Source organism: Malassezia globosa (assembly GCF_000181695.2).
Source record: "Malassezia globosa CBS 7966 chromosome Unknown mgl_sf_4.1, whole genome shotgun sequence".
NCBI lineage: Eukaryota > Fungi > Basidiomycota > Malasseziomycetes > Malasseziales > Malasseziaceae > Malassezia > Malassezia globosa.
Window position 1 is genome coordinate 14,832 of NW_001849869.1, and position 23,351 is coordinate 38,182.

Here is a 23,351-nt window from a genome sequence, read left to right on the forward strand (position 1 = left end):
GAAACCCCACCGACGACGTCGTGACGACACAAACGACGGCTGCTAACGGACGACGCGTCGCGTAACAAGGGGGTTTGCTTAGTCAGCGGAAACAGTCGTGTAACCAGCCCGCACGCCGCTCGGGGCACGTATGTATGATAGGATACTGTCTATGGCAAGTACAAGCGAGAAAAGGCCAGGACAGGCGTGCGGCATGTAGGACACAGCTGAACGGTCCGAGCACGATTCTGCCCGTGAGATAAGATGATCTTTTGCTGGTTCGCCAGAATCTCGCGACATGCATTGCAAAGGGCAAGACAGCGGCATGGCCAGTTGATCACAGTTCTGTACATATTAGTCGGATTGTTGCAAATTACGCGTACGCACCTTTCTTCACAACAGCAAACAACACATAGTCTAGAGCGTTCGTGATCTGGGCGTGAGTTTTTTGAGGCGTCCATTCGTCGCCGCTCTTGCAACAGATGCAAGAGCGCCAGTTGCGTGTTTCGATCTGAGGCTGTTTGGACCGTAGCCAAGTCGGGTCCTGCTGGAAGAGCGAGTAACGCAGCTGCAGATGACCACGCATTTTTCTTCGTGCTATGGTCAATGTCGGAAAGTGCCATATCACGCGCTGGCGCCCGGGATTCATTGTGTATCAATTGCCGATACTCGCGCCGAGTAAGGGGCGGTGCATGGTCAGGTCGCAGCATATGTTTAAGAAGTACGTCTTGAAACATTGGCAAGTCTTCGGCTTCGTTCTCTGCAAGCGAGATCAGTTCAAGAGGATCAAGATCTTCAATCGCTAGCCAGGCAGGCGGAGCATGTATACCTGTTGGTGCCCTTTGGATTTGTCGGTGCAAGAAACGTTCATGGAGAGATGCTAGGCGCTCGTTTCTACGATCGAGCTCAGCTGTGTGTTCTCGTTCGGCCCGCAAGCGCGCCTCACGACGCGCCTCGCCGTTCGTTCCATGCCAAAAGAGACGAACGTACCGTGGTAAATTATGGATGAATCCCGGTACTGGTGGGCAGTAGGGTTCAAGCCGCAGTGCGGCTGCAGACAAGGAATGCTTTACAACTTGTCCCAGAGCACTGACGAATGACCAACACTCCCGTAGCTTATCGCCGCCACGCACAGGCGAACCAAGCTCGGGCGGGTCCTCATTCATCACGACACGGACATTCTTGACCTCAGTCTCGTAGCCATTGATACCATCAGATTCCATTTGCTCGATATCAACGATTCCATGCTGAAGCACCGATCGACCATCAGGATGCAGTTCCACGTAAGTGTGCAAAGGCCTGTCCAGTGTCTTGAGCTCTAGTGAGAAACCCGTGAGCCTCGTTGCATGAAGACATGCGGTGCCGAGCTTGAGAACTGCTATCGTGTAATCATCCGTAGATCTTGGCATATTTGCACTTGTAAACACAAGACGGTTCACCGACACATGCCCATCGGTCATGAAGACTGTCAGCCCGTGAAGACAGAGCGTGAGCAAAATGATCCCAGCCGTAGATGCCTCCAAGAATCGCGTCGTGCTGTGCATGATAGGATATTCGTTCGTGTATAACATCGTATACACGTAGTGCATAGTCATCAGTACGCCCAGTGCAGATGTATAAACAAGACGCGATACGGGTGGGCGTCGCCAGCATTGTAGGACATTGAGCCCCATCAGCTCCAAAACGCGCGAGATGACAATCAGGTATACGTGTGCATTGGGAAGAAATGCACGATTCGTCGAATGCACGTGTAATAAGAATGCAAAACTTGCAAGATTGAACGTTGACGGATCTTCCGCCGATGGTATGTGTTCCAAGCTTCGTGCAGTGATAGACACACATTGCGTAAAACAAGCTCCGATGAACGTAGACCAGAACAACGAGGCATGATTGGTTGTTCCTTCGAGCCATGTGTTGGGAAGGATGATTCGCGCGTATTTCAGCCAATGCTGGGCAGACGGCGTTTCATAATCTTGGCACATACCAATGTACAGTCTGATGAGTGGTTGTGCCAGCATAAGCACAGCGGGGATTCTAAGAATGAGTCGTTTTGTGAGGTTTAAATTGGCTGCGCGACCTGATGGGGCGCAAATATGCTGAATACGGTTCATCACGACCACCTCGAAAGGAACGGTAAGTCTTTGAGTACAGATGAAAGTAGACTGAAACGTACCATGGCAACTAGTACCGCTGCATATCGTGAAAAAAAGAACTGTAGTGGACTTTCTGTTATGGTGCTGAATGTATTCGACATCACCGAAGAGCCAGGATCGATCCCATCTGTCTGTACCATATTGTCTCACCTCGCCAGTTCCATCACAGCAAGGCAAGGATCGATGGGTGTGGAGAAGCGTCTAAGTCGACTACGCGAAATGCATCCTTTTTTCCCCAGAGATTCAAATTGCCACCGTGGAAGTGCAAAGGGACATGACGTTATTGGCGGGGTATAGTATGCGAGCTACGACATGCACTATGAAAGAGCCAAGGGGCAATGCCACATCGAGCGAAGCACGCCATGGGCGATATTACTAGTTCTCACGCCATTGGAAACCACATTCAGTGCGCGTGCACTTATAGAACGTAGTCACTGCCCATGTTAGCCCCAAAGCCGAACCGAATCAAAAACGTACTTGGCTCATCAGCGGAACGAATCTGCAGCTGCATAAAGTAGGCACGACCATTATCGCACTTCGGACAAGTGGCTGATAGGCGTGAGTAGATGGAATGCTAACGTACCATCTGTGCTATCGACATTTTTCCAACTGTCTTCGCCACCCATGACGTCATCCACTTGTTTCCGTTCGAGGTACATGCGAGACGTGACCTGATTAACCATCGGAAATTCAAAAGGGCAGGTAGGGCATGTCCACTTGTTTTCACCCGAGATGGAAGAAGGCAGTACTGTAACTACATTTGCGCAGTTCGGACAAAACAACATGACTAGACCCACAACCCGCCAACCAGAGGAAAAAAGCAACAGAGAGAATAGGTATGCGGGACAAGAGGACAGTAACGTGCAAAACCGTAACCGGAACTATAAATTGGCTCTCCCTGTACGAAGTTTTTAAGGATTGGCTCTCATAGCTCAGCTGGAAGAGCGCAAGACTGAAGCAACCTGCCGCTTCATAAGTGGATGAAACAGTCCTTCTTGAGGTCACCTGTTCGAACCAGGTTGGGAGCAATCTTTTTCGTCTGATTCGCGAATATATTTTGTCGACCGCAACATTTTTGAAAGCGGTGTTTGGAGGATACGCCGAACACTGATGTCACATCTTTCACATCAGTAGGATGCCAGTCACAAGTCGCCCGACACAATTTAATGCAACGTGCTGGATTTGAACTCAATGGTGTTACTACGAAGCAGTACGATCTATGTGCGAACATTTAGCACACGACTTGACCAATACTCATTTGTGGACATTGATATGTCTAGCCATATTTGAAAGGTGCTTTCGTCTACCAGCTCTCATAGCTCAGCTGGAAGAGCGCAAGACTGAAGCAACCTGCCGCTTCACAAGTGGATGAAACAGTCCTTCTTGAGGTCACCTGTTCGAACCAGGTTGGGAGCAAGCTTTTTGCAAAGCTCATCTAATCAACATTTTTTCCAACACCAAATTTAAATAAGCATGAACAACAGCTGCATTTGTGGCCTTATCAATACCATGTGCATAGTGTTTTGGACGGTAAACGATCCCGAGTACAGTTTGTATGTATCCAGAGTTGCATAACAGTAGAGTGTTACTGGGGAATCGTGATGAGTTTTTATTGCGGCCGGCTTCGCGCGCTGCGTGGCGCTCAAGGACACGGGAACACGTTTTAGAAACTGACTTGGTACATGGTAATATATTGTGTGGTGTTGATTTGCTCGCCGGCGGTACTTGGATGGGCATCACGCGTTCAGGATCATTTGCAGCACTTACAAATGTGTATGAAATGCCAGCACCACAGCTCACGCAGGATGGCCGACCTCTACGCTCGCGTGGCGAGCTGGTTATGAAATGGCTGGATGCACAGCACAGTGAGCCAGGCTTATCCGCTTCAGCTATCGATGAAATGTACCTTTCTCGCGGCGATTATGGAAGCTTTAATTTGTTAGTTGGTGACTTGTCAGAGGAGGGTGCACATGTAAGGTACATCTCCAACCGGACATCAGATCATGAATACAATAACGCGATTCGAAGCAACGAAAATCAACGCGTGTGCGGTTTGAGCAATAGTCCTCTTCAAAAGCCATGGCCCAAAGTTGAGCTGGGCGAGAAACTTTTTCAGTCGGTTTTGAGTGAAGAGCGTTCGAGTCAAGCGTGTTTGATCGAGCGCTTGTTCAACGTGCTACAAACGTCATCGTATACAAGACATGTCCCAGTCCCAGAAGCAATGCGGCACACAATCCATGTCTCACCCATGAAGATGCCTAGTAAAGCCGATCAAATGCACCTTTCATCCACTCCCAATCCCGACACGTTCGCCTGGTATGGCACACGCACATCGACAGTTATACTTGTTTCACGGACATCGCCACGTCGTGCCACGTTTGTCGAAAGAGATATGTACAGCTTAAGAGATGGTACTCTTGAACCTATTAGCTTGAATTATCATGACGAGTCGGTTCGCTCTCAACACGAACGAAAGTATGAATGGGAACTTACGAACTAGAGCCTGGATTTGTGAACAGTAAGAATGGCCACGCGACCATCGATAGAAATGTTATGGTTAATCCCTTGCTTTCCTGGACGTAGCAGTCCCTCTTTCCATTCGACTGTAGCTTTCCACGACTGACCGAGAAACCTGCCTCCTTTCGTTGCAGCATGAACCAGCAGATCGCGACCCACATCATAGCCATTGGTTGAAATCGTGTGGCTCTTGGTTACATCTTCCTCCTTCGACACGGCCAAGAACCACGCGCCCGTGTTTGCTAAAGAGCCGTTCTGGCGCCAAGCCCGGAAATGATTGCCACCCGCTAGGCTTTCCCAGCACGCGCCGATCCAAGCACCTGGCGATCTTGGCGAAAAGATACTTCGGTATTCGTACAATTGCGGCACATACCCCTGGCCGTCTCCGAGATTGGCATGCTGTAATCCTCCAGCATGAAGATGCAGGCACTCGAAGGAGAACCCAATTGACCTGGAATAATCCAATAGTCCTTGATCACTCATGAGACTCTGGTCAGATGCGCCTGATATGATCACGTTTATGGGTTCTCGAAACCCATTTCCAACCAAATCGAGCATGGATCCCCCGTGTTCCGCAGGATCGGCCCATCCACGCCGCCACTGTGTGCCTCGATTCTCGTCGGAGCAGAGCTGTACGTGCTTATCCACGCGGTCTGATTCCGGCGTAGTGACTCGCCAGGGTTCCGCTTTAGCTACATGTTGGATTTCGTTTCTTTCAATGGCAGGCACAGAGGCAAGCGCCACTGAGAAAAACACGGCCAGTAGAGCAAAACACTGGGCTGCTGAGATCATGGCAGTGCCGCCTTTCGGATGCAAAGTGGATTGCCGCACCACCCAATTTATGTGTGTGTATGTATAAATACGTGGAGAAACAGGAACAACACACCTTGACTTCATTTTAGCAAGCCGAATAGCAGTGTTACTCACAAACACACAAAACGTGAACATAGAACGCGCTCTACAAGAATCAAGAAACCATGTGTTATCGAATCCCTACGCCACACGGTCGTGTAAATTATCCTTAAGATAGCGGCACTTTGGGTGGACGCGGCGGGTACCCAGACGAGCCAGGCTCACTGGGCTGCGAGCGTGGCACACCCGGTGGGGCCATGTACGAGGGCGCAGGTGTGGGCTCATATGAAGATACAGGCTCTACCTGACGCGCATCAAGCTGAGCGTAATGACTCTGAAGCTTGGACTTTTCTTCCATGGCTTGCGCCTCAGACTTTGTAATATAGGGAGACGACACTTTGTCCTCATCTGGATGACTGGGTGCTTCAGGATTGATCCGAAGTCGTCTCCCTTCTTCAGCGTGACTCGGAACCGACGCGTGCGCTGCAAAAATATTGTTTGGATTCGATGAATTGACGTTGTGCATGGAATAGTCTCCCATTGGCCTATTTTCCCGGGGGAAGGTGACATCCTCACCCATTTCCGATTGATATTGCTCTGCCTCAGCTCGTGCACGCTCAAACAGCTGTACTTTCTCCTGCTCAGCCGTTCGGAATGAGCCAGACGAGACTGCCGCTTGAGGAGGTTTGACTCGCGCAATTGGGCTTGGTGTGGATGTTGCAGCAGGATTCGGTGTGGGTAAGGAATTCATCTGTGACATGCGCGCACTGTTACGAAGCAGAGAAGGGTCTGTCGGGCCGGCAGACACCATCGGCAGTATGTCACCAGGGCGCATGGATATCGAGGGGTCGATAGTAGTGGACGCTCTCCATGCCGAAGTAGGCGTCACAGGTGACGATGTGAAAGAGACAGGGCGGTGCGGTGTAGCTGTGCCCAAGGCAGCAAAATCGCTCGATTCAATGTCAGGCATCGGGACAGCATCGTCTGTGTAAATGGCAGGATCGGGATCCTCTAGTGGCACATGTGACGGCAGAATACTTTCTCCCTCCGGCACAAATACGCTTGTGTGCTCACGCGCCGAGTGTGGATTTGATTCCTGAGTAGCATCCAGCGATGGCACATCTCCGATACGTGTAATTAAAGAGCTACTCGCACTTGGTAGAAATCCCGAGATGAGCACATCAATGCGATCGAATGTGAGCGTAGATTTCTCCAAGTTGATATCAACACGCAGACAGTGTGATATTTCAATATGCTTGGCGGTGTGGATTGACATAATAGCATGGTTCTTTGGGATCACAAGGCTAAGATCCTGCAGGAAGAACTCGCCCTGCATGATCTTTTTCCCCAAGCGCTTAGTTTTTGTTGCCAGCATTTCAGACTTTTGATGGATCGGCTGTGAGCTTGCTCCCTTCTCTGGAAAGAATGTCACCGTCTGACGCACACCGATTGTGATCGATTTAAGCTTCACTGTTTTGGCGGCTTGACTCGAGACGACAAGACGCACATCCATTTGGTCTGTCACTCCATATGCGCATTTGTTTCGGAACAGCTTTGCACTAAAAGGACCTTCCTTTGTTTCAAACTCTTCAGGCTGATTGTAGATCGGCCATGTCGAATGCAACTCATGCTTCTCAAGCACAAGGTCTTGTATGTCTTGCACCGTGGTTTCATACTTCTTCTTCCGCAGCAAACCTTTTTTTAGGCGCACTTTCAGCGTCGCAATAAGTTGGTATTTGATGCCACTTGTTTTGTCAAGACGAAGCGAAGGCGGTAGTTTCTCTGGCACCTCGACTCGAAACGGGAACGCTTGCTGTGGTGGTCAGCGCCTACTGTGTTCATGATACCTACCGATGTCAGGATGTTCCATTCATTTGGCACTTCGCCTGCCTTCCATACATCTATTGGGCCTTCGCCTATAAGCTCTTTCCAAGTCTGACCTCGTGGGAGCGTCTCAATCTTGCACATTTCCACACGGAGCCAAGCTGCTTCAACCCCTTTGGACGATGGCACATGGACCGCTATCGTGCCACTCAAGTGCGCGTCGGGTCGCGTATCTGACGCAGGTATGCCAGGATATCCCTGAACAAATGACTGATTCTCATGCGGCCGAATCTCACTGTCGTTAGCCTCTACTGGCGTACTCACAGCTTGGGTGGTGCCATGTCGTGGCTGGTCAGAACACTTGGCCGTTCGTCTCCACCTCTGGGTCTCAAGGCTCGCACGCGCTTATCGAAGGGCTTATGCAGCAAAGTGGCTGGAAAATATCTTGGCACACCACGTGTTTGGGCACAAGGAAAAAACAACCAATGTACTATTGTATTCCTGTGCTATGCTAACCACAAAGGACTTTGCCGTAGTAGGACGAAGCAACCAAAATCTACGATCATGCAGAAGATATGAGGACGTTCACGCTAAGTAGGGACAAGACGTGCACACCAACTTTTTTATCCTGAACACATTAGACATGCATCTTTATTTTCAAGAGAGCACGCGAGTCGTTCATCCGCTTCTTCTTGACGACGTCGCTGGCGCTCCTGAGCGGCCAGAAAACCTTCATCCTCGGAGGGCTGTCCCGACGCGTCAGCGGCAGGTCGATCCTTTCCGGGCCCATCCTCGGTGACTGTCCCATCAACACCAAGACGTCCAACACCTTGGACCATTGATTCGTATCCGCGATCAACGACGGGACGCGGTTCAGTCACAACAGAGGACGGGGTTGGCGCTTGGGTAGATGCCATCGTCGATGCTGCAGAGGCAGCAGCAGCCCTCTGGGCATTCACAGCTTTCCTTGTAGCCTTGGCCTCAGCAATCTCTTCATTGCTTACGGTAAATTGAATGGCACTGGCTGCCGGACGAGTGCGCAAGTAGTACGAGCCAGTCTTAAGACCCTTCTTCCAGCCGTAAAAGTGCATCGACGTCAGCTGGCCAAAACTCGGCGCACTCAGGTGGATATTCAGACTTTGGCTTTGGCACACAAAGGCGCCACGATCAGCAGCCATATCAATAATCACTTTCTGGCTAATTTCCCACACAGTCTTGTACAGGGCCTTGATGTGGTCGGGAATGCCAGGTATATTCTGGATCGACCCGCCATGTGCAATGATTTTCTGCTTCATCGAATCATTCCAAAGACCAAGTTCCACGAGCTCCCGCAAGAGCCACGGGTTGACGACTTGGAACTCGCCAGCGAGGACACGTCGCATGTAAATGTTGTTAGTGTACGGCTCGAAGCACTCGTTGAACCCAAGGATTTGACTTGTTGAAGCCGTAGGCATTGGTGCAAGAAGCAGCGAGTTGCGAAGGCCATGCTGAGCGATCTTGGCCTTCAGTGATGCCCAATCCCACAAGTCGGTGGGAGTGCGGTTCCACATGTCGTATTGCAAGATGCCTTGAGAAGCCGGACTTCCTTGGTACGTTTCGTACGTGCCATACTGTTCTGCGAGCTCGCATGAACGCTCGAGCGCGGCGTGGTAGATGGTCTCGAAAATCTGCAGGTTCAGACGGCGTGCTTCTTGGCTGTCAAACGGATAGCCCATGATCATGAACGCATCAGCCAGACCCTGTACACCAATTCCAATTGGACGATGGCGCATATTTGAGCGCCGGGCGCTAGGAACTGGGTAGTAGTTGATATCGATGATCCGATTGAGATTCTTGCACACAACTTTAGCGACATCGTGCAACCGCTGGAAGTTGTATATCTTCGAGGCGCCAGTTCCTTCAATAAATGTGGGCAGTGCAATCGAGGCTAGGTTACACACTGCCGTCTCCTCTGGCGAACTGTATTCCATGATTTCGGTACAGAGATTGGAGCTCTTGATCGTGCCGAGGTTCTTCTGATTACTTTTGCGGTTGGCCGCATCTTTGTATAACATGAACGGATTGCCCGTCTCTATTTGAGCCTCCAGAATGGCATACCACAGCTTCTGGGCCTTGACGGATCGTTTTGCACGACCCTCACGCTCATAACGTTCATAAAGCTCTTCGAACTCCTCGCCGTAGCAATCAGCAAGACCTGGTGCTTCAGCTGGACACATAAGAGACCAATCCTCATTCTTCTCAACACGCTTCATGAAAAGGTCTGGCACCCACATGGCCAGGAACAAATCGCGTGCGCGAACCTCGTCCTTTCCATGGTTTTTACGAAGATCCACGAATTCAAACACATCAGGGTGCCACGGCTCCAGATAAATGGCAAACGCACCTGGTCGTTTGTTGCCGCCTTGGTCGACGTAACGAGCCGTGTTGTTGAAAACTCGAAGCATGGGCACAATTCCATTGCTTACTCCATTCGTGCCAGCAATGTATGAGCCTGTACCACGGATATTGTGGATGTTTAGACCGATGCCACCAGCCGTCTTGCTTATCATAGCACACGTCTTGAGAGTGTCGTAAATACCCTCGATAGAGTCTTCTTTCATAGACACCAAGAAGCACGACGACATTTGCGGATTAGGTGTGCCAGCATTAAACAGAGTCGGCGATGCATGTGTGAATGCCTTTTCAGACATGTAGTTGTATGTCTCAATGGCACTTTCTATGTCTTCACCGTGAATGCCAACAGCGACACGCATGAGCATGTGCTGAGGCCGTTCAGCAACTTTTCCATTAATGCGCAAGAGGTAAGAGCGTTCTAGAGTTTTGAAGCCAAAGAAGTTGTAGTGGAAGTCACGCTCATAGATGATAGCGGAGTCCAGAAGTTCGCGATGTTTCATCACAGTATTGAAAGTCTCTTCGGATATCATGGAGCTCGGGCGGCCAGTCTTTGGATTCACATAGTCATGCAAATCCTGAATGACTTGGCTAAAACTTTTCTTGGTCTCCTTGTGAAGATTGCTGATGGCAATCCGCGCTGCCAGTACGGCATAATCTGGGTGTGTCGTGGTCTTGTACGCGGCCGTTTCGGCTGCCAAATTATCGAGCTCAACGGTCGTGACCCCCTCGTAGATACCATCGATAACCTTTCTCGTAATTTCGATGGGATCAACAAAGTTCATGTCCAAACCATAGCACAGTTTAGCCACGCGGGCGGTAACCTTGTCGAAGCGGACTTCTTCCTTGCGACCGTCTACAACACAGTCAGATAAAGACAGACATACCTCTCTTATACACGTAGATCATAGAAAAAAAAGATATATGTGCGACCCAAGGACTGATGTAGAAGGAGGGATAGGGAAGGAATGAGTGGCGGGTTGCAGTAGGTTAAGAGGATGTGGCGAAAGAACCACGCGTTCTAACGTGACCCTGAAAGGCCCAACGGCAATGCGATCAGCACGCGGACCGCGTCGCGTTTTGACTTCGAGAGGGTGGCGCGTATATCAGCGCGTTTCTATCGCGTCGTAACGCGCCACCCATAGACTCGGCCGTGAGAAGAAGGAAAATGTCCGTGATTAACCGAGTCTCGTCATCTCACGAACAAGTACGTAATGACTGCAGCAAGATTTGAACGCCCACGCACGTGACGCGCAGTTCAATTGTGCTGCAAAGAATGCGGACTACATGTGGATTGTTTGCAAACTGAGGGTGTAAATAAGATTGCGGCAAAGAAGGAATTCTGACCTGATCGTTCCAGTGAGAAATAGAAGCCCCAAGCCAGAACTCGTCGCCTTGCAATATATGCGCAGTTGTGGGAATCTTTACCGAACTCGATACTAGAATTCATTGTAATGGAGAGAAATGATAGACAGTTACAACCATAATTTTGGCGAAAAAGAAGTACTGTGTTACTACATAACTGCGACCAAATGACGGGTAGTGTCAAACAACGCCCATCGCTATGGATAGAATGGTGCACAATGCAAACGTATTAAGATCCATAAAAATTCCCTTTGCGAAGGAGCATATGGCCCAAGGGTATGAAAAACTTTCGGTTTGGACTCAGAATGTTCGTGAAAACACAGCCTTTCAACGAAATGGTTCAGGGAGTAATGAAGGGAATGAGGGAAAATCAACAATTAGCGTGGCCTCTCACATGTGGTGAAGCACTAATGAACCCTTAGTGCGCATCAACGAATATTCAGATAAAGATCAAGTCGAGAGACTAAGCTTATGCAAAGCCTTGTTGCACACCGCGGCCGCCACGGAAAGCCTTGAATGCGAGGTAGCAAATAACAGCCAGAAGAGCAGTCAGCTCAATCCAGCCAATCCAGCCGAAAGCGAGAATGGCCTTGAGAGAGTTGCAGTTACGCACAGCATCGTCATTGCCACAAGACTCGTTGCCTACAACATTCGAAAGGGCCGCAGAACCACAGAGCCAGAAGATCCATGTAATCAGCAGAACCACGCCGTGAACAGCGATTGAGGAAGCAACACCGCCGGTGCCAGTGAGGAATAGAACCAACTGAGACTGTTAGCGCATCTGTTGACAGGGGGGGCCCATTTCAGGGCTGCCATTTACACGTACAAAGATTACACCAAAGAGGAAACTCCACCATCCCGTGAACACCATAAAGCGAGTGCTATCACGGGTAACGGTCTTGTCATATCCACCATTAGAGTTGAAGTCAGCAGTAACTGCAGAGGCAATGATAGCCACAACCAGCGAGAAGAAGATGAACAAGCTAAAGGCAATGGGATGGCCGAGACGGATAGCGGAGCTCAATTCCATGATGGTATAGGTCTTCGACAATACCCTGTTGGAGTGATGAAGGCAAGATTATAAACAGTAGCCGACCTCCGTAACCAAAAGGCTGTCAACAGGCAAAAACATGCAGCCGATCCGTTTTCGGAACTATTTGCATTGATCCACTGGCCCGTTCTGGGATAGAAAATAAAGGGCATGAAACCTGCAGCACATGACTGTTTACATCTGTGTGGTTTGAGGCAGACACGAAAAAGGATTGGCCAATTTGGATGTAGTAGGAAAAATAAGTCCATTAGGTGCATGCTGACTAAGTAGTAATTGTGCGATCTGAATGCATTTGGGCGGTATATCAGATGAGACGCCCATATGCGACGTAGATACATATCACAAGATTGAAGCTATCGCATGCGAATTTGTCCTGTTCACGTGATTTCATGATAAGCGTGAAAAAGTTCATGGAACAAAAGCTTGACCCTGCCCGGACTTGAACCGGGGACTTCCACGGTGACACCGCTTCCACGTCGAGATGTTAACGTGGTACTCTAACCAACTGAGTTACAGAGTCGCTTGGCGAGAGAAGATTCTGAGGAGTGTGAATAAGAATGAATGAATTCAAAGTAACTTACTTTGACGAAACCGTGTCTTCTACCTACGTTCACATCGTATGGGTATACTAATTAGCAGCTATAGGTGCTATCACAGGGTTCAGTTTGAGATATTATTCTTCGTCCTCTCCGTAATCCTCATCTTCTTCCTCAACATCCTCGTCATCCATGGATTCATCCAGAGCGGGGTCAGTCCTGTCTTCAGCATCGAATTCAGGTTGGCCCCGAAGCCCTTTCATTTTTTTCACTTGAAGCGTGGACAAGTCTTGGCGACCAAGATGCACACGACCCACCATGTCACCCATGTCATCGGTATCAATATTCTTACGCTTTCCTTTGCCTTGCGTGTTCTTCTGTTCAGCAGTCTTGGGGCGTTTCAACGCTTGCGTCATGCGGTCGGCACTAGCTGCCAATCGTCGACGAAGCTCAAAGTCAAACGATGGACCGCAAGGTTCCAACTCGATATGAGGTGTTTTGCTTCCTGACGCAATCATCTTGATCGTGTAAACACGAAAATGAATCTTGCGCGGTTCGCAACGATGCACGGCAGAGACCCCCGAGGTTTGGGGCGAAACACCTGCAGATCGATATAGGCTGGCTAGATCGTTTTCGCCAGGCGCACTGGCACTTTTGTTCTTGTCTCCGGACGAGGAAGGTGCTACACTAACCGAAATGACATGTTCGAGACCATTCAAAGCAATGTGGTTCGGATGCAGCTCCTCACCTCTGTAAAAGTCCAATAAAAGAGATTTCAAATGTAAGAATGCGCCTTGAGGCTCGGGATCAGCTCCTGCAGCAGCTAAGCGGTCAATTTCCGCGTCACACTCGAACTCTGGGCCAGAAAAATGGAACAGCGGACGCATACCAACGCCAGGCTTGCTTGACTTGAATGCATTCATGCTGTCGCGTGTAAAACACCCATTTCAAGAATATCGAGAACCTGTCCATCGAACAAACGGACCCAGCACAGGTTATCAGGTCGCTTCTTTTGACTGCTTCCGACCACAAACAAACTTGCGTCGTTCTTTTGGCCCCAGAATTCAATACTAGACGCATCTTCGAATGGTAAAACATCGTTTCGCTTGTTAAACGCCACGGCGTCTGGCTTCTTGAGTAATGCCAGCTCCGAGAGTGCCATATTCACCTTTTCTGACGTCTTTGTGCCTTTCACAAAGATAGCCGTTTTTGCATGTTCGAATTCCTTCGATTCGCGCTTCTCGAGCGCACGCTTCGATCGCGCATTCTTCGGCTTCCCTACACGAAGCATGATGAATGCACTCACAGTCGTTTAGCGAGCGACAAACGACGCAGGAGAAATTTTTATTCATAAAAAAAAATGTGGGTGGATACAATTTTTCCTCGGCCGGAGATTGAGAAGGGTCGACAGCCAAATTGTGGCGAAGCATTCGAGGAGGGTCTAATGACAGCCAAACGTACCCAATAGGCGGGTTGCCCCAGTACCCCATCCCATTCTGCGAGGCCAAGCTTCCAGACCAGAACAAGAAAAAAAAAGGAAACATGAACGAAACATGAGCGCGCCCGAAGCAATGAGGCCGCAGTTTGTTTCGCACACTCCACAATTTCAGCATGATTTCCTCGGCTGCTTGGATCGCCCGTGGCATAGCTGCGCGGCATCCAGAGAAGCACCAGCTCGATGATGCAGAACTAGAACGCATCAGCAAGCTAACAAACACGGAGCTGGGAGAGGCCGAGCGGCAATTGGCGCAGGCGCAAGCCGCAGCAGACGACGGATGGGAGGACGTTGATGAAGACGAAGACGAAGACGACGATGATAATGAGGATGAGGCTATGGATGAAGATGATGCTGGTGGCGACCCAAATGATTTGAGCCGATACAAGCTCGATGATTATGATAAGGAGCCAGCACAGAATGTGGCGATGGGTGCACTCAGTGGCATACGAGGCGTGCAGTTTTTCCGGTCGAACGATGATGATCCATACTTGACAATGAAAGAGGACCCAGCAGATGAAGCTGAAGAACGGGAACAGCTTGAAGTGCTTCCTACGGATAACATGCTTCTTACCGCCAAGACAGAAGACGATGTGTCGATGATTGAGGCATACGTATACTCGTCACAAGACCAAAACTTATATGTACACCATGACTTGTTGCTGCCTTCCTTCCCACTGCATTTGGAGTGGCTCGACTATACACCAGCGCCGATGCTAGACGAGTCACAGCAACAGGGACAAGGTGGCCGTGCAGCAGGGGCGCCGGGGAACTTTGTGGCTGTTGGCACGATGGATCCAGAGATTGAAATCTGGAACATGGATACAATTGAGTGCATGTATCCCGACTCGGTGTTGGGCCGCAAGGACTTGACGGCAGCCCTAGACGCTCCCTCAGGCACGGGCAAGAAAAAACGACGTGTGCCCAAGGCACGTGTGCCAAACGACTCCTATCATGTGGACGCCGTGTTGTCGCTTTCGTGGAACCGACGCGTGCGCAACCTGCTGGCTTCTGCTTCAGCTGATACAACAGTCAAGATGTGGGACTTGTCTCGACCCATGTCTGGGACGTCTTCCAGTGCACTGCGCAGCTTCTCTGGCCACACAGACAAGGTGCAAAGCGTAGCGTGGCAGGTGGGCGCGCCTGGCATGGCGTCTGGCACAGAGAATCCTGCTGTCTTGCTGTCAGGTAGCTATGACAAGACGATTCGCGTGTATGACACGCGCATGCCGGAGCAGGCTATGATCGCACGTATTGGCGCTGATGTCGAGGCTGTGAGATGGAACGGATGGAAGGATCACGCATTCCTTGTGGCGCTAGAGTCCGGTACTGTGCATGGCTTTGATGTGCGTGCTTTGTCGCCACAGGGTACAGATGCTGCCCTTTACACGCTTGTGGCGCATGACGGTGCGTGCACGTCGCTGGACATTAGCCCGCATATCCCTGGCTGCCTCTTGACTGCTGGCACAGACCGCCAAGTGAAGCTGTGGAGTATCGATGACGAGGACGCCGACAAGCCACGGAGCATCAATCTTGTGACTGCGCGTGATCTGGGCATCGGCAAGATCTTTACCACGAGCTTCTCGCCCAACGACCCCTTGACCGTGGCAGCTGCTGGCTCGGGTGGAAAGCTGCATATCTGGGACACGTTGGCGAACCCCGGTATGCGACGGACGTTTGGTGACCGCCTTCGTCGCCTCGACCAATATGCGGCAAGACACGCCGTCGATTTGTCGCACGTGCAATTGGATGACCGTGCAGAGCGATCGGCAGACGTGGAAGTGGATGACGATGCCGAGTCAGATGAAGACGATGATGCAGAGATGCAGTAGGATTCGCCAGCCGTGCTCTGGCGCTGTCCCGGCCTTGGCCCCTGCGTTTTCGTAGTGTCTCTGTAGTATACCGCAAGTCACTTGTGCCTTGGCACGAAGGAATAGATGCCATGCACCTGTGGTCCTCCACACACATCGAGTGTGAGCGATATCTTCTCGTGGGCCTCGATCACTCGTCGATGTCGATTAGGATACGCTCCACTAGCTGATGTTCATGGAGTGTGATTTGCGCGCCATCTCAATTCCAGGCATTCGCGCCGTGTGGAGTAGCGCGCTACAAGGCGAGAGGAATCTCCACCGACCCTGCTGAAATACGGCCACATTTCCACGTCTGACACGAGCAGTCCTGCCCTACTAGCACACGTGTGTGAGCTGCACATCAGTCATAATGGATGTGGACGTTTTTGAGGATGCACTTTTCACTGTCTTTGAACATCACCAGCCGGCACGTGGTGATCCAGGAACCACTGGCACGTACACGAACGAGGCCATCCCCCCAGACGCACACGGTAGACGATCGATTACCTACCGAATCCCAGAAGTGAGCAATGAGAACACGCGTCTTTTTGCGCACCATCAATGGGATGCAGGCGTCCACGTCACGGATCTCATAGCGTCCTATGCACCTGTTGACGTGCGCGGAAAACGTGTTATTGAACTAGGCGCCGGCACAGGACTCCCTTCTCTTGCATGTGCCGTGCTTGGTGCGCAACACGTACGTTTTGCCACTCTCCTCCCTCCCCTTTGCCAGGTCCCCATGGAAGACGTGAATGGCCAACTAACGCAGACATACCTTAGTGCGTCGTGACAGACTATCCAGACCCATACATCCTCGCAAGTCTAGAGGCCAATGTCGAAGCGCTTCGCGAGCGCTATAGCACATCGATCCAAGTGGCAGGTCTGGCCTGGGGCGACGAGGCACAGGAAACGTACGTTTAGCCTTTACCAGCAGAGACACATGGACAACATGCTAATGCGCAGCAGACGACTGGGCAAGGAAGCTGGGCCCTTTGACATGGTTGTAGCCGCGGACGTGCTATGGGTATCATCGCAACACGAAAATCTCCTGCATTCTATTTGTGCATTGCTTGCACGTACGCCAACGGCGCGCTTGTTGCTGGTCGCTGGCTTCCACACAGGTCGACCGGCGACAGCTCGGTTCTTTGCAGCCGCGGAAAAAGCGGGGCTGGTCCCCGATCCGCATACTCGGCATGGGGGTATGTATGAGCGCAGCATCTTTGGCGACGAAAAAGCATGGGACCCCACCGAGTCAGACATGGGCGATATTAGCGAGCGCAGCAGATGGGTCGTCGTAGCATGCCTAGGCTGGGCTACGTCTGTGCTTTCTTCTTCGCTGGCCTCGTAGACGATGCATCACCCACCAGTGCCATGAGTCTCGTATGTTCACGCCGTGCAGCCGGATCATCGTACCAAACATGTGTTGTCGACGCGTCAAGCGTCGAGTCAGCGATGGCGCCTGCACCATCGGCCGCCGCAGCCACGGCGTCATTGCTGTGCTCGTGATGATCAGCGCCATCATTGTCCTTGGCCACTGCCCATGGCCCATGGGCATAGTCCGAAAGCCAAGGCGCCGTGGTGGCTGCTGGGATCACGGCGAGATCCGACCCTGTCTCCCTACCTGTATGGGGCAACAAGCCATGATTCGTATGCACATCTGCCATTCCTTCAGTGGCTGAGCGCCTCGGCATTGGTCGCGCACGCTTTCGAGGTGGCACGTCCATGGCAGGTGGACGTAGTGCTTGCTCAAGAAAGTCTGTGCCAATGATGGGTATATGCCACTCCTCGGCCTTTTGTGCTTTGGGGCCCGTCCTTGCCTCGTCTGTACATAGCAAGTGTGTCGACGCATGGCGAGAAAATGTCGTCGTCATAGTAGCGCCCAAAGCTTCGATCGCCGCGCATGTGTGGTGGTAGTCAGGCGTGTACTTGTCCAAACCGGACACGGCAATGCTCCACGCACGGGCCTCAGCCATAGGCAATGATCGCGTCGCGGGACGCAACGCCACATGCATGTGCGGATCGACTAATTTGTCGTCGTATAAGCACCGCTCGATCCAGTGGTGCGTCACATGGACTCGTGCGGGCAGGCATTGCACGGGCTGTGTAAGAGGGCCCACGGCATAATCAGCGGTCACCGATCGATCCGCCAGCACTGCACCACCCGCTCTGCGAACCACGGCAGCGACTCGTCGTGTGCGCGCATCATCTTGCATGTCGATGTGAAACTGGCATGCATGAAAGACACCCGGCGCCGGCGCCTGGAAACTGGCGCTACGTGTATACGACAAGAGCGAGCCTGGCTCGGGCATCCGAGCTCCTGGCACCTGCTGAGACATGGGCTGTGATACAGGAAGCGACGCAGGCAAAGATGCCTTGCTTACGGGCATAGGCGCGGGGCCGGGCGTGGATGTGGACGTAGCCACAAGATCGTGCGACATATCGGTCGACACTGGCACACTTGTCGTGCGTTCAAGTAGGCGTGGCTTCAACGACGCAACACGTTCCGCCCGGCGCGGCTCGGTATCGACTTCTTTCATCGCATCATATGGAGACTCAGGGAGCTGGACACGAGCAGCAAAACAGTCTTCAATCCATGCAGCATGGACGAGTCGGATCCTCACAGCTGCAAGTACATGCGGCAAATCGCACTCTGCCGCAAGCGTGCGATGTGCGAGAACGCGATCAAGTCCTTTCCTCGATCGTCCTTCCATCGGCGGCGCACACACAAGATGCGTGATGGACCCATCCCAGGTAAGTTTCGGTGCGACAATGCCACCCATCATGTCGATGCGCGCAGCGAGCGTTTCCCGCTCATGCGCATCGAAGCCAGTCAAGGCGAGCGTGAGTCCTTCCAGTGGCGGTAGTTGGCATTGCTCAGCGAGCTGCGTAGAGTATGTGTCAGTGGCCGAACTCCACATGGATTCACACGTACACCAGCGAGATCAACAGCATCTTCTCCAGAGAGCCACGCCTCACGCACCAGATAAAGCCATTCAGGCTGCACAATACACATATGGAACTGGATCGCGATTCTGTACTTTTCCGAGCCTGGCGTGCGAGCAACAAGGTGCGTCACCTCACTCGTCAGATCCGCATGCACGCGCGCACCGAGCCTTTCCGCAATATCCACAAGTTCTCTTTTGTCCTCAATACCGGTGAAGCTCAACACCGTGCCCTGAAGTGGCGTTCGTGCATGACCATAGAAATCCGCTGGTGTATGCGCACCGGACGACACGCCGCGATTTCGCGTGCGCCGGAAATGCGCATCATCCTCAGCATCTGCTATCTCTGCCTCTGATACTTCGCGTGCCTGAGGTGGCCGCAATTTGACATGGGGAATCTTGACGGATCGATGGCTTTTTTGCCACCGATTCGTGCTGCTCATACTTGCATGAGACACGAATATGAAAGCAACGCGCGCGCTGCGTCAGCTATTCATCGCGTCACCTTGTGGAGGGCGTACCAGGTTGACATTTACTAAGCCGAGAGCCTTGGTGGTGTGTGAGAATTCGACGTTGACTTCTGCTTGGCCGGCCAGCCCACTGGTTGTTAGCTGGTGTCACAGTGGAGTCACAACTCGCACTCTGGGGTTGGATCCAGGCATTTGTTCTTCATGGTGTGGGCTAGGCCAACTGGTCGCATAGGGCATCGTCCCAACTAGGGAAATCATGAACCTGTTCACACTAGAATCCTTATCGCATCGCAGTCACATGAAATCTGCGTGGAAGCATCTGCTGGAGGTGTGCGCAAAAACTGTCTTGCGCTAACACTTACCTCCGGCAGCCCCCGTGCAAATGCACCAATAAAGCCGTGCGTGTGTGAGACTGGCTCTGGACATATACCGTGCCATAGAAGAAGTTCGAGTAGACGAGACTCTGGATACATGTGCCTATGTCTTTTCACGGGTCGTCTTGAAATACATGCCTGTTCTTTCAATTACGAGTGTGCTCTCTTTGTCGTCGCTTCGTCATGCGCTCCATCTACGCATGCCGTGAGCGAATGTACACATTCGAAAACAGGTGGTCATCGTATACTTCATGTAAGATGCAAAAGAGAAAGACGCATGTCTGGGTGCGGCCATGGAGCAAGTTCTTCTGCTTTGCGTGTAGATTGATAAGCTGCTACTAGACATGCAGTCGTGTTACTTGGGACAAGATTTCGCCGCTTATTGCTGCGCTGCTAAATTACCTCAGGGACAATTTCCCGCCCTATTCATTTTTTTTTTTTTTTTGGACGAGAGGCAATGCATCCATCTTGCTTAGCATGTGAATTGTGCGATTCCTCCTGTCGTCCGAGCAGCCAGCCGTAGCCATAATCAGCAAGAATGTACGCGGGCGAGAGAAAGATCTGGCATACTCACTGCAAGTATCACTGAGCATCTGTAGCGCGCTCCGCGATGCAGGCCAGCTCTGTGCACTTTGTTTGCTCTTCAAGATCACAGGCCTCGCTTCAAGTCTACACACTTTGTGTTGTGATCCCAATCATTTGTCCTAGACCACACCATTATCATGCTGTACATACATGGAGAAAAAAAGGGGATCTGTCCAAATGTGTCAATCCTAATGCGCGCGATGCAAGATGAAACATTTGATCGTAGATATGCCGCGCACATCCAACGCGATCATCAACGTGCTTGGCATCATGGGTTCTCTAGCTCTTTAGACTCTCGCCCACTCGGAACCATCGTTGTTCTGTTGTTGCCTACCGATCCGTACGGATGAATTCCTGCGAAAGTGACGGGAACAACAGGTGATCGTCCGCGGTAGACACATGTATGCTCTTCTAGGTCAGATTATGGGATGACATGAACCAGGTTTGCATGTTCTTACCTCTTAATGCCGCCACATAACGAAGTGGTAAAAATGCACGCACTCGTCTATAGACCATCGTACATAGGCGGTAGGATCTATGGATAGGGCATCTGGCTGCAGAATACATAGCTTTGGATGTGCGTTCCTTGTCTGGTCATGTCATCTGCAGGTCTGGCCTAGGTAGGATCTTATGTCATGCATTGTCCAACGTCGATCGGGGGCTTCTTTCTCCTGCGCTGGGTTCGCAAAATACGGCTAGATTGGTTTTGATTCGGTAGGAACGATTCCGCGTGGGTTTTGACAATGGCTGCCACAGGGTCATCAAATGACCTGCTAAGTCCACATGCGTAATAATTTCATGCATGCACTTGAACGTGCAGTGACCAACGATAGATTGTTTGACACTACGACCAATTTTTTCCTGAGTCAATCGTGACATCCAACGATGACCTGGTCAGGCCGATATCTTTTCGTGTCAAACTCTGACAATGGGCAAACTGCGCCGCTGGTAGCTATTATGCTAGAGCTCGCGAAACGAGGGAACCAGTGCATCATGATGTCTGGCGCATCTGTCCTGCCGCGCGTGCAAAAGATTCAGAAGCTTGGCAGCTACCCCGTTCAAACTGAAGCAAATCCGACAGACAGTATGCTGAAGACGTATCCGATCGTTTTTGTGTCGCTTGGAACGAGTCCTGTCCTGTCATACCTGGATTATGTTGATGAGCAGCCCGAGCGCTTCCACTCTCATTGCTGTGCGAAGCCGGGCAAAGTCATGGGCTGGGTCCAGCTGTACAAGGAAGTGGTGCCAGACTCAACAGATGAGTATCTGCGTATGACGCATCTTGTACGTGACTATGTGGAAAAATTTGATGCGGATATGATCATTGTCGACAACTTTAGTCCATTTGCTGTGGATGGTGTGCGTCTTACGAAGCGTCCCTTTATCGAGACTGCCCCTGGATCCGTGATGGGTGTCGCGAGCCAGGTGAACCCATTCAAGCAACCGTTGCCTATGAGCGGTGGTCGCTCAGGTGAAGGTGGCCTGTTCGTGATCCTCAGCAACTTTATCTTTATTTTCAACTGGCTGTATTTCTATCTGTTTGATCCATGGTCCACACGTCGCCGCAAGTTCCGCAAAGAGGTGCTGAAATTATCGACGCCGAATCCTTTGGATGACGCGATTATGCCGCCTGCCCCTGGCGTGTTGCCGCAGCAGATTTCTACGCTGGCATTCAGTGTAGCGGGCCTGGATATCTACGCATCGAACGCGTACGACAAGTCCGTGTTCTTTGTCGGTCCTTGCTTTGTCCCCAACGCATTGCCTGACACCAATGCAAACGCTCCTACACCAGTCGATGACCCTGTTCTCGCCTGGATGGACGAACTGTATGCGCAGAACAAGCGTGTCGTGTGCATCAATATGGGCACCATCTATTATTACCTTCGTAAGGACTACGACAATCTGCTCCGCGCACTTCACATGCTGCATGAACGGATGCCCAACGTCGCTATCCTGTGGAAGATCCCCGACCGTTCGCAGGACGTTCAGCCGATCCCCAAGGCAGAAGAAGCGAACCTGCCGTCGTTCATTTACCGCGTCGCCTGGATCCCTGACATGTTCAAGGTGATGCAGCACCCGGCCTTGGGTGTTGTCATGCACCATGGCGGTGGCAACTCTCTCAACGAAGCACTAGCCTATGGCGTCCCACAATTCTGTGTGTCCCAGTGGGTCGACACGCACGATATTGGCCTTTGTATTCAGAACTCCGGTGTCGGTTTGTGGGCCGATCATTCACCAGAATTTATCCCCGAAGACGTCAGCTCGAAACTCGCCACGCTGTTGGAGGATAAAGGTCTCGGTTTCCGTCACAGAGCACTCGCTTGGAAGCTGAAGACTCAGCAGGCCGGTGGCACCTCCTTTGCCGCTGACGTCATCCAATCTTACGTCTCTGGCTACACGTTTGAGGGTGGTAACAGCAAGGCTCCTGTGGCGAATGCCATGTAATGGAATTTCATGAATCCCCACCAACTCTGCTTTTTTTCCCCCCCCTACTTTTATTATCGCTGCAACGCCGCGAGCACTACCATGGGTTTATCCCGTGGAACTTGCGTGTATGTAACGGGCAGGCACAGTTTTCTTAGTTTGATAGACTAGACTGGAACGTCGATAGAGTGGCGATGGGATGGTGTAGGACCTAGAATTGGACAAACTTGAAGATTCGGTCTTAAGGGTCTCTCGCCCACAGTCTACAATGACGCATGGAATGAAACACCTGTGCGTCTTATTGATCGGCCTCCACGCACGTCTCCCTCCCTCCTCCGCCTCTTGCTTCGAACTCGTCAGCTCGACCCAACATGCTGGTGCAGGAGCGAGCGAAGCGCGCCAGTGCAGGGAATCGTATGCATGAGCTGCTTGCACAAGAAGACTTCGCGTCAGAGGAAGTGTTTTTAGAGGCGGAAAATGATGCAGATTTCGAAGAACGTGAAGGTATGTTTTGCACATGGATTTAGGGTGTTGATGTGTCAG

General features: G+C 51.4%; 13 protein-coding genes across 13 annotated transcripts; 4 read left to right on the forward strand and 9 right to left on the reverse strand.

The window, feature by feature from the left end:
• Nucleotides 1-149: 149 nt before the first annotated feature.
• Nucleotides 150-2,155, reverse strand: MGL_1744 (uncharacterized protein; the record flags this gene model as incomplete). Its single annotated transcript, XM_001730693.1, has 3 exons — nt 150-324; nt 367-2,075; nt 2,153-2,155. 3 exons carry the CDS (start codon nt 2,153-2,155, stop codon nt 150-152), a joined length of 1,887 nt encoding a protein of 628 aa, XP_001730745.1.
• Nucleotides 2,156-2,550: 395 nt separating this feature from the next.
• On the reverse strand, nt 2,551-2,791 carry MGL_1745 (uncharacterized protein; the record flags this gene model as incomplete). The annotated part of the gene is made up of 2 exons (XM_001730694.1): nt 2,551-2,681; nt 2,716-2,791. The coding sequence occupies 2 exons, from the start codon at nt 2,789-2,791 to the stop codon at nt 2,551-2,553; spliced, it is 207 nt and encodes a 68-aa protein (XP_001730746.1).
• An 850-nt stretch (nt 2,792-3,641) lies between these two features.
• MGL_1746 (uncharacterized protein) lies at nt 3,642-4,632 on the forward strand (the record flags this gene model as incomplete). Its single annotated transcript, XM_001730695.1, has 2 exons — nt 3,642-3,685; nt 3,714-4,632. The coding sequence occupies 2 exons, from the start codon at nt 3,642-3,644 to the stop codon at nt 4,630-4,632; spliced, it is 963 nt and encodes a 320-aa protein (XP_001730747.1).
• On the reverse strand, nt 4,629-5,441 carry MGL_1747 (uncharacterized protein; the record flags this gene model as incomplete). Its single annotated transcript, XM_001730696.1, has 1 exon — nt 4,629-5,441. The coding sequence occupies one exon, from the start codon at nt 5,439-5,441 to the stop codon at nt 4,629-4,631; it is 813 nt and encodes a 270-aa protein (XP_001730748.1).
• A 229-nt stretch (nt 5,442-5,670) lies between these two features.
• On the reverse strand, nt 5,671-7,014 carry MGL_1748 (uncharacterized protein; the record flags this gene model as incomplete). Its single annotated transcript, XM_001730697.1, has 1 exon — nt 5,671-7,014. The coding sequence occupies one exon, from the start codon at nt 7,012-7,014 to the stop codon at nt 5,671-5,673; it is 1,344 nt and encodes a 447-aa protein (XP_001730749.1).
• A 934-nt stretch (nt 7,015-7,948) lies between these two features.
• MGL_1749 (uncharacterized protein) lies at nt 7,949-10,501 on the reverse strand (the record flags this gene model as incomplete). The annotated part of the gene is made up of 1 exon (XM_001730698.1): nt 7,949-10,501. One exon carries the CDS (start codon nt 10,499-10,501, stop codon nt 7,949-7,951), a length of 2,553 nt encoding a protein of 850 aa, XP_001730750.1.
• Nucleotides 10,502-11,550: 1,049 nt separating this feature from the next.
• MGL_1750 (uncharacterized protein) lies at nt 11,551-12,111 on the reverse strand (the record flags this gene model as incomplete). The annotated part of the gene is made up of 2 exons (XM_001730699.1): nt 11,551-11,844; nt 11,908-12,111. 2 exons carry the CDS (start codon nt 12,109-12,111, stop codon nt 11,551-11,553), a joined length of 498 nt encoding a protein of 165 aa, XP_001730751.1.
• A 694-nt stretch (nt 12,112-12,805) lies between these two features.
• Nucleotides 12,806-13,555, reverse strand: MGL_1751 (uncharacterized protein; the record flags this gene model as incomplete). Its single annotated transcript, XM_001730700.1, has 1 exon — nt 12,806-13,555. One exon carries the CDS (start codon nt 13,553-13,555, stop codon nt 12,806-12,808), a length of 750 nt encoding a protein of 249 aa, XP_001730752.1.
• Nucleotides 13,556-13,587: 32 nt separating this feature from the next.
• MGL_1752 (uncharacterized protein) lies at nt 13,588-14,212 on the reverse strand (the record flags this gene model as incomplete). The annotated part of the gene is made up of 2 exons (XM_001730701.1): nt 13,588-13,969; nt 14,130-14,212. The coding sequence occupies 2 exons, from the start codon at nt 14,210-14,212 to the stop codon at nt 13,588-13,590; spliced, it is 465 nt and encodes a 154-aa protein (XP_001730753.1).
• Nucleotides 14,213-14,279: 67 nt separating this feature from the next.
• On the forward strand, nt 14,280-15,995 carry MGL_1753 (uncharacterized protein; the record flags this gene model as incomplete). Its single annotated transcript, XM_001730702.1, has 1 exon — nt 14,280-15,995. The coding sequence occupies one exon, from the start codon at nt 14,280-14,282 to the stop codon at nt 15,993-15,995; it is 1,716 nt and encodes a 571-aa protein (XP_001730754.1).
• A 388-nt stretch (nt 15,996-16,383) lies between these two features.
• Nucleotides 16,384-16,934, forward strand: MGL_1754 (uncharacterized protein; the record flags this gene model as incomplete). Its single annotated transcript, XM_001730703.1, has 2 exons — nt 16,384-16,710; nt 16,794-16,934. 2 exons carry the CDS (start codon nt 16,384-16,386, stop codon nt 16,932-16,934), a joined length of 468 nt encoding a protein of 155 aa, XP_001730755.1.
• A 392-nt stretch (nt 16,935-17,326) lies between these two features.
• Nucleotides 17,327-19,398, reverse strand: MGL_1755 (uncharacterized protein; the record flags this gene model as incomplete). Its single annotated transcript, XM_001730704.1, has 2 exons — nt 17,327-18,895; nt 18,946-19,398. The coding sequence occupies 2 exons, from the start codon at nt 19,396-19,398 to the stop codon at nt 17,327-17,329; spliced, it is 2,022 nt and encodes a 673-aa protein (XP_001730756.1).
• A 1,979-nt stretch (nt 19,399-21,377) lies between these two features.
• Nucleotides 21,378-22,829, forward strand: MGL_1756 (uncharacterized protein; the record flags this gene model as incomplete). The annotated part of the gene is made up of 1 exon (XM_001730705.1): nt 21,378-22,829. The coding sequence occupies one exon, from the start codon at nt 21,378-21,380 to the stop codon at nt 22,827-22,829; it is 1,452 nt and encodes a 483-aa protein (XP_001730757.1).
• Between the last annotated feature and the right edge of the window lie 522 nt (nt 22,830-23,351).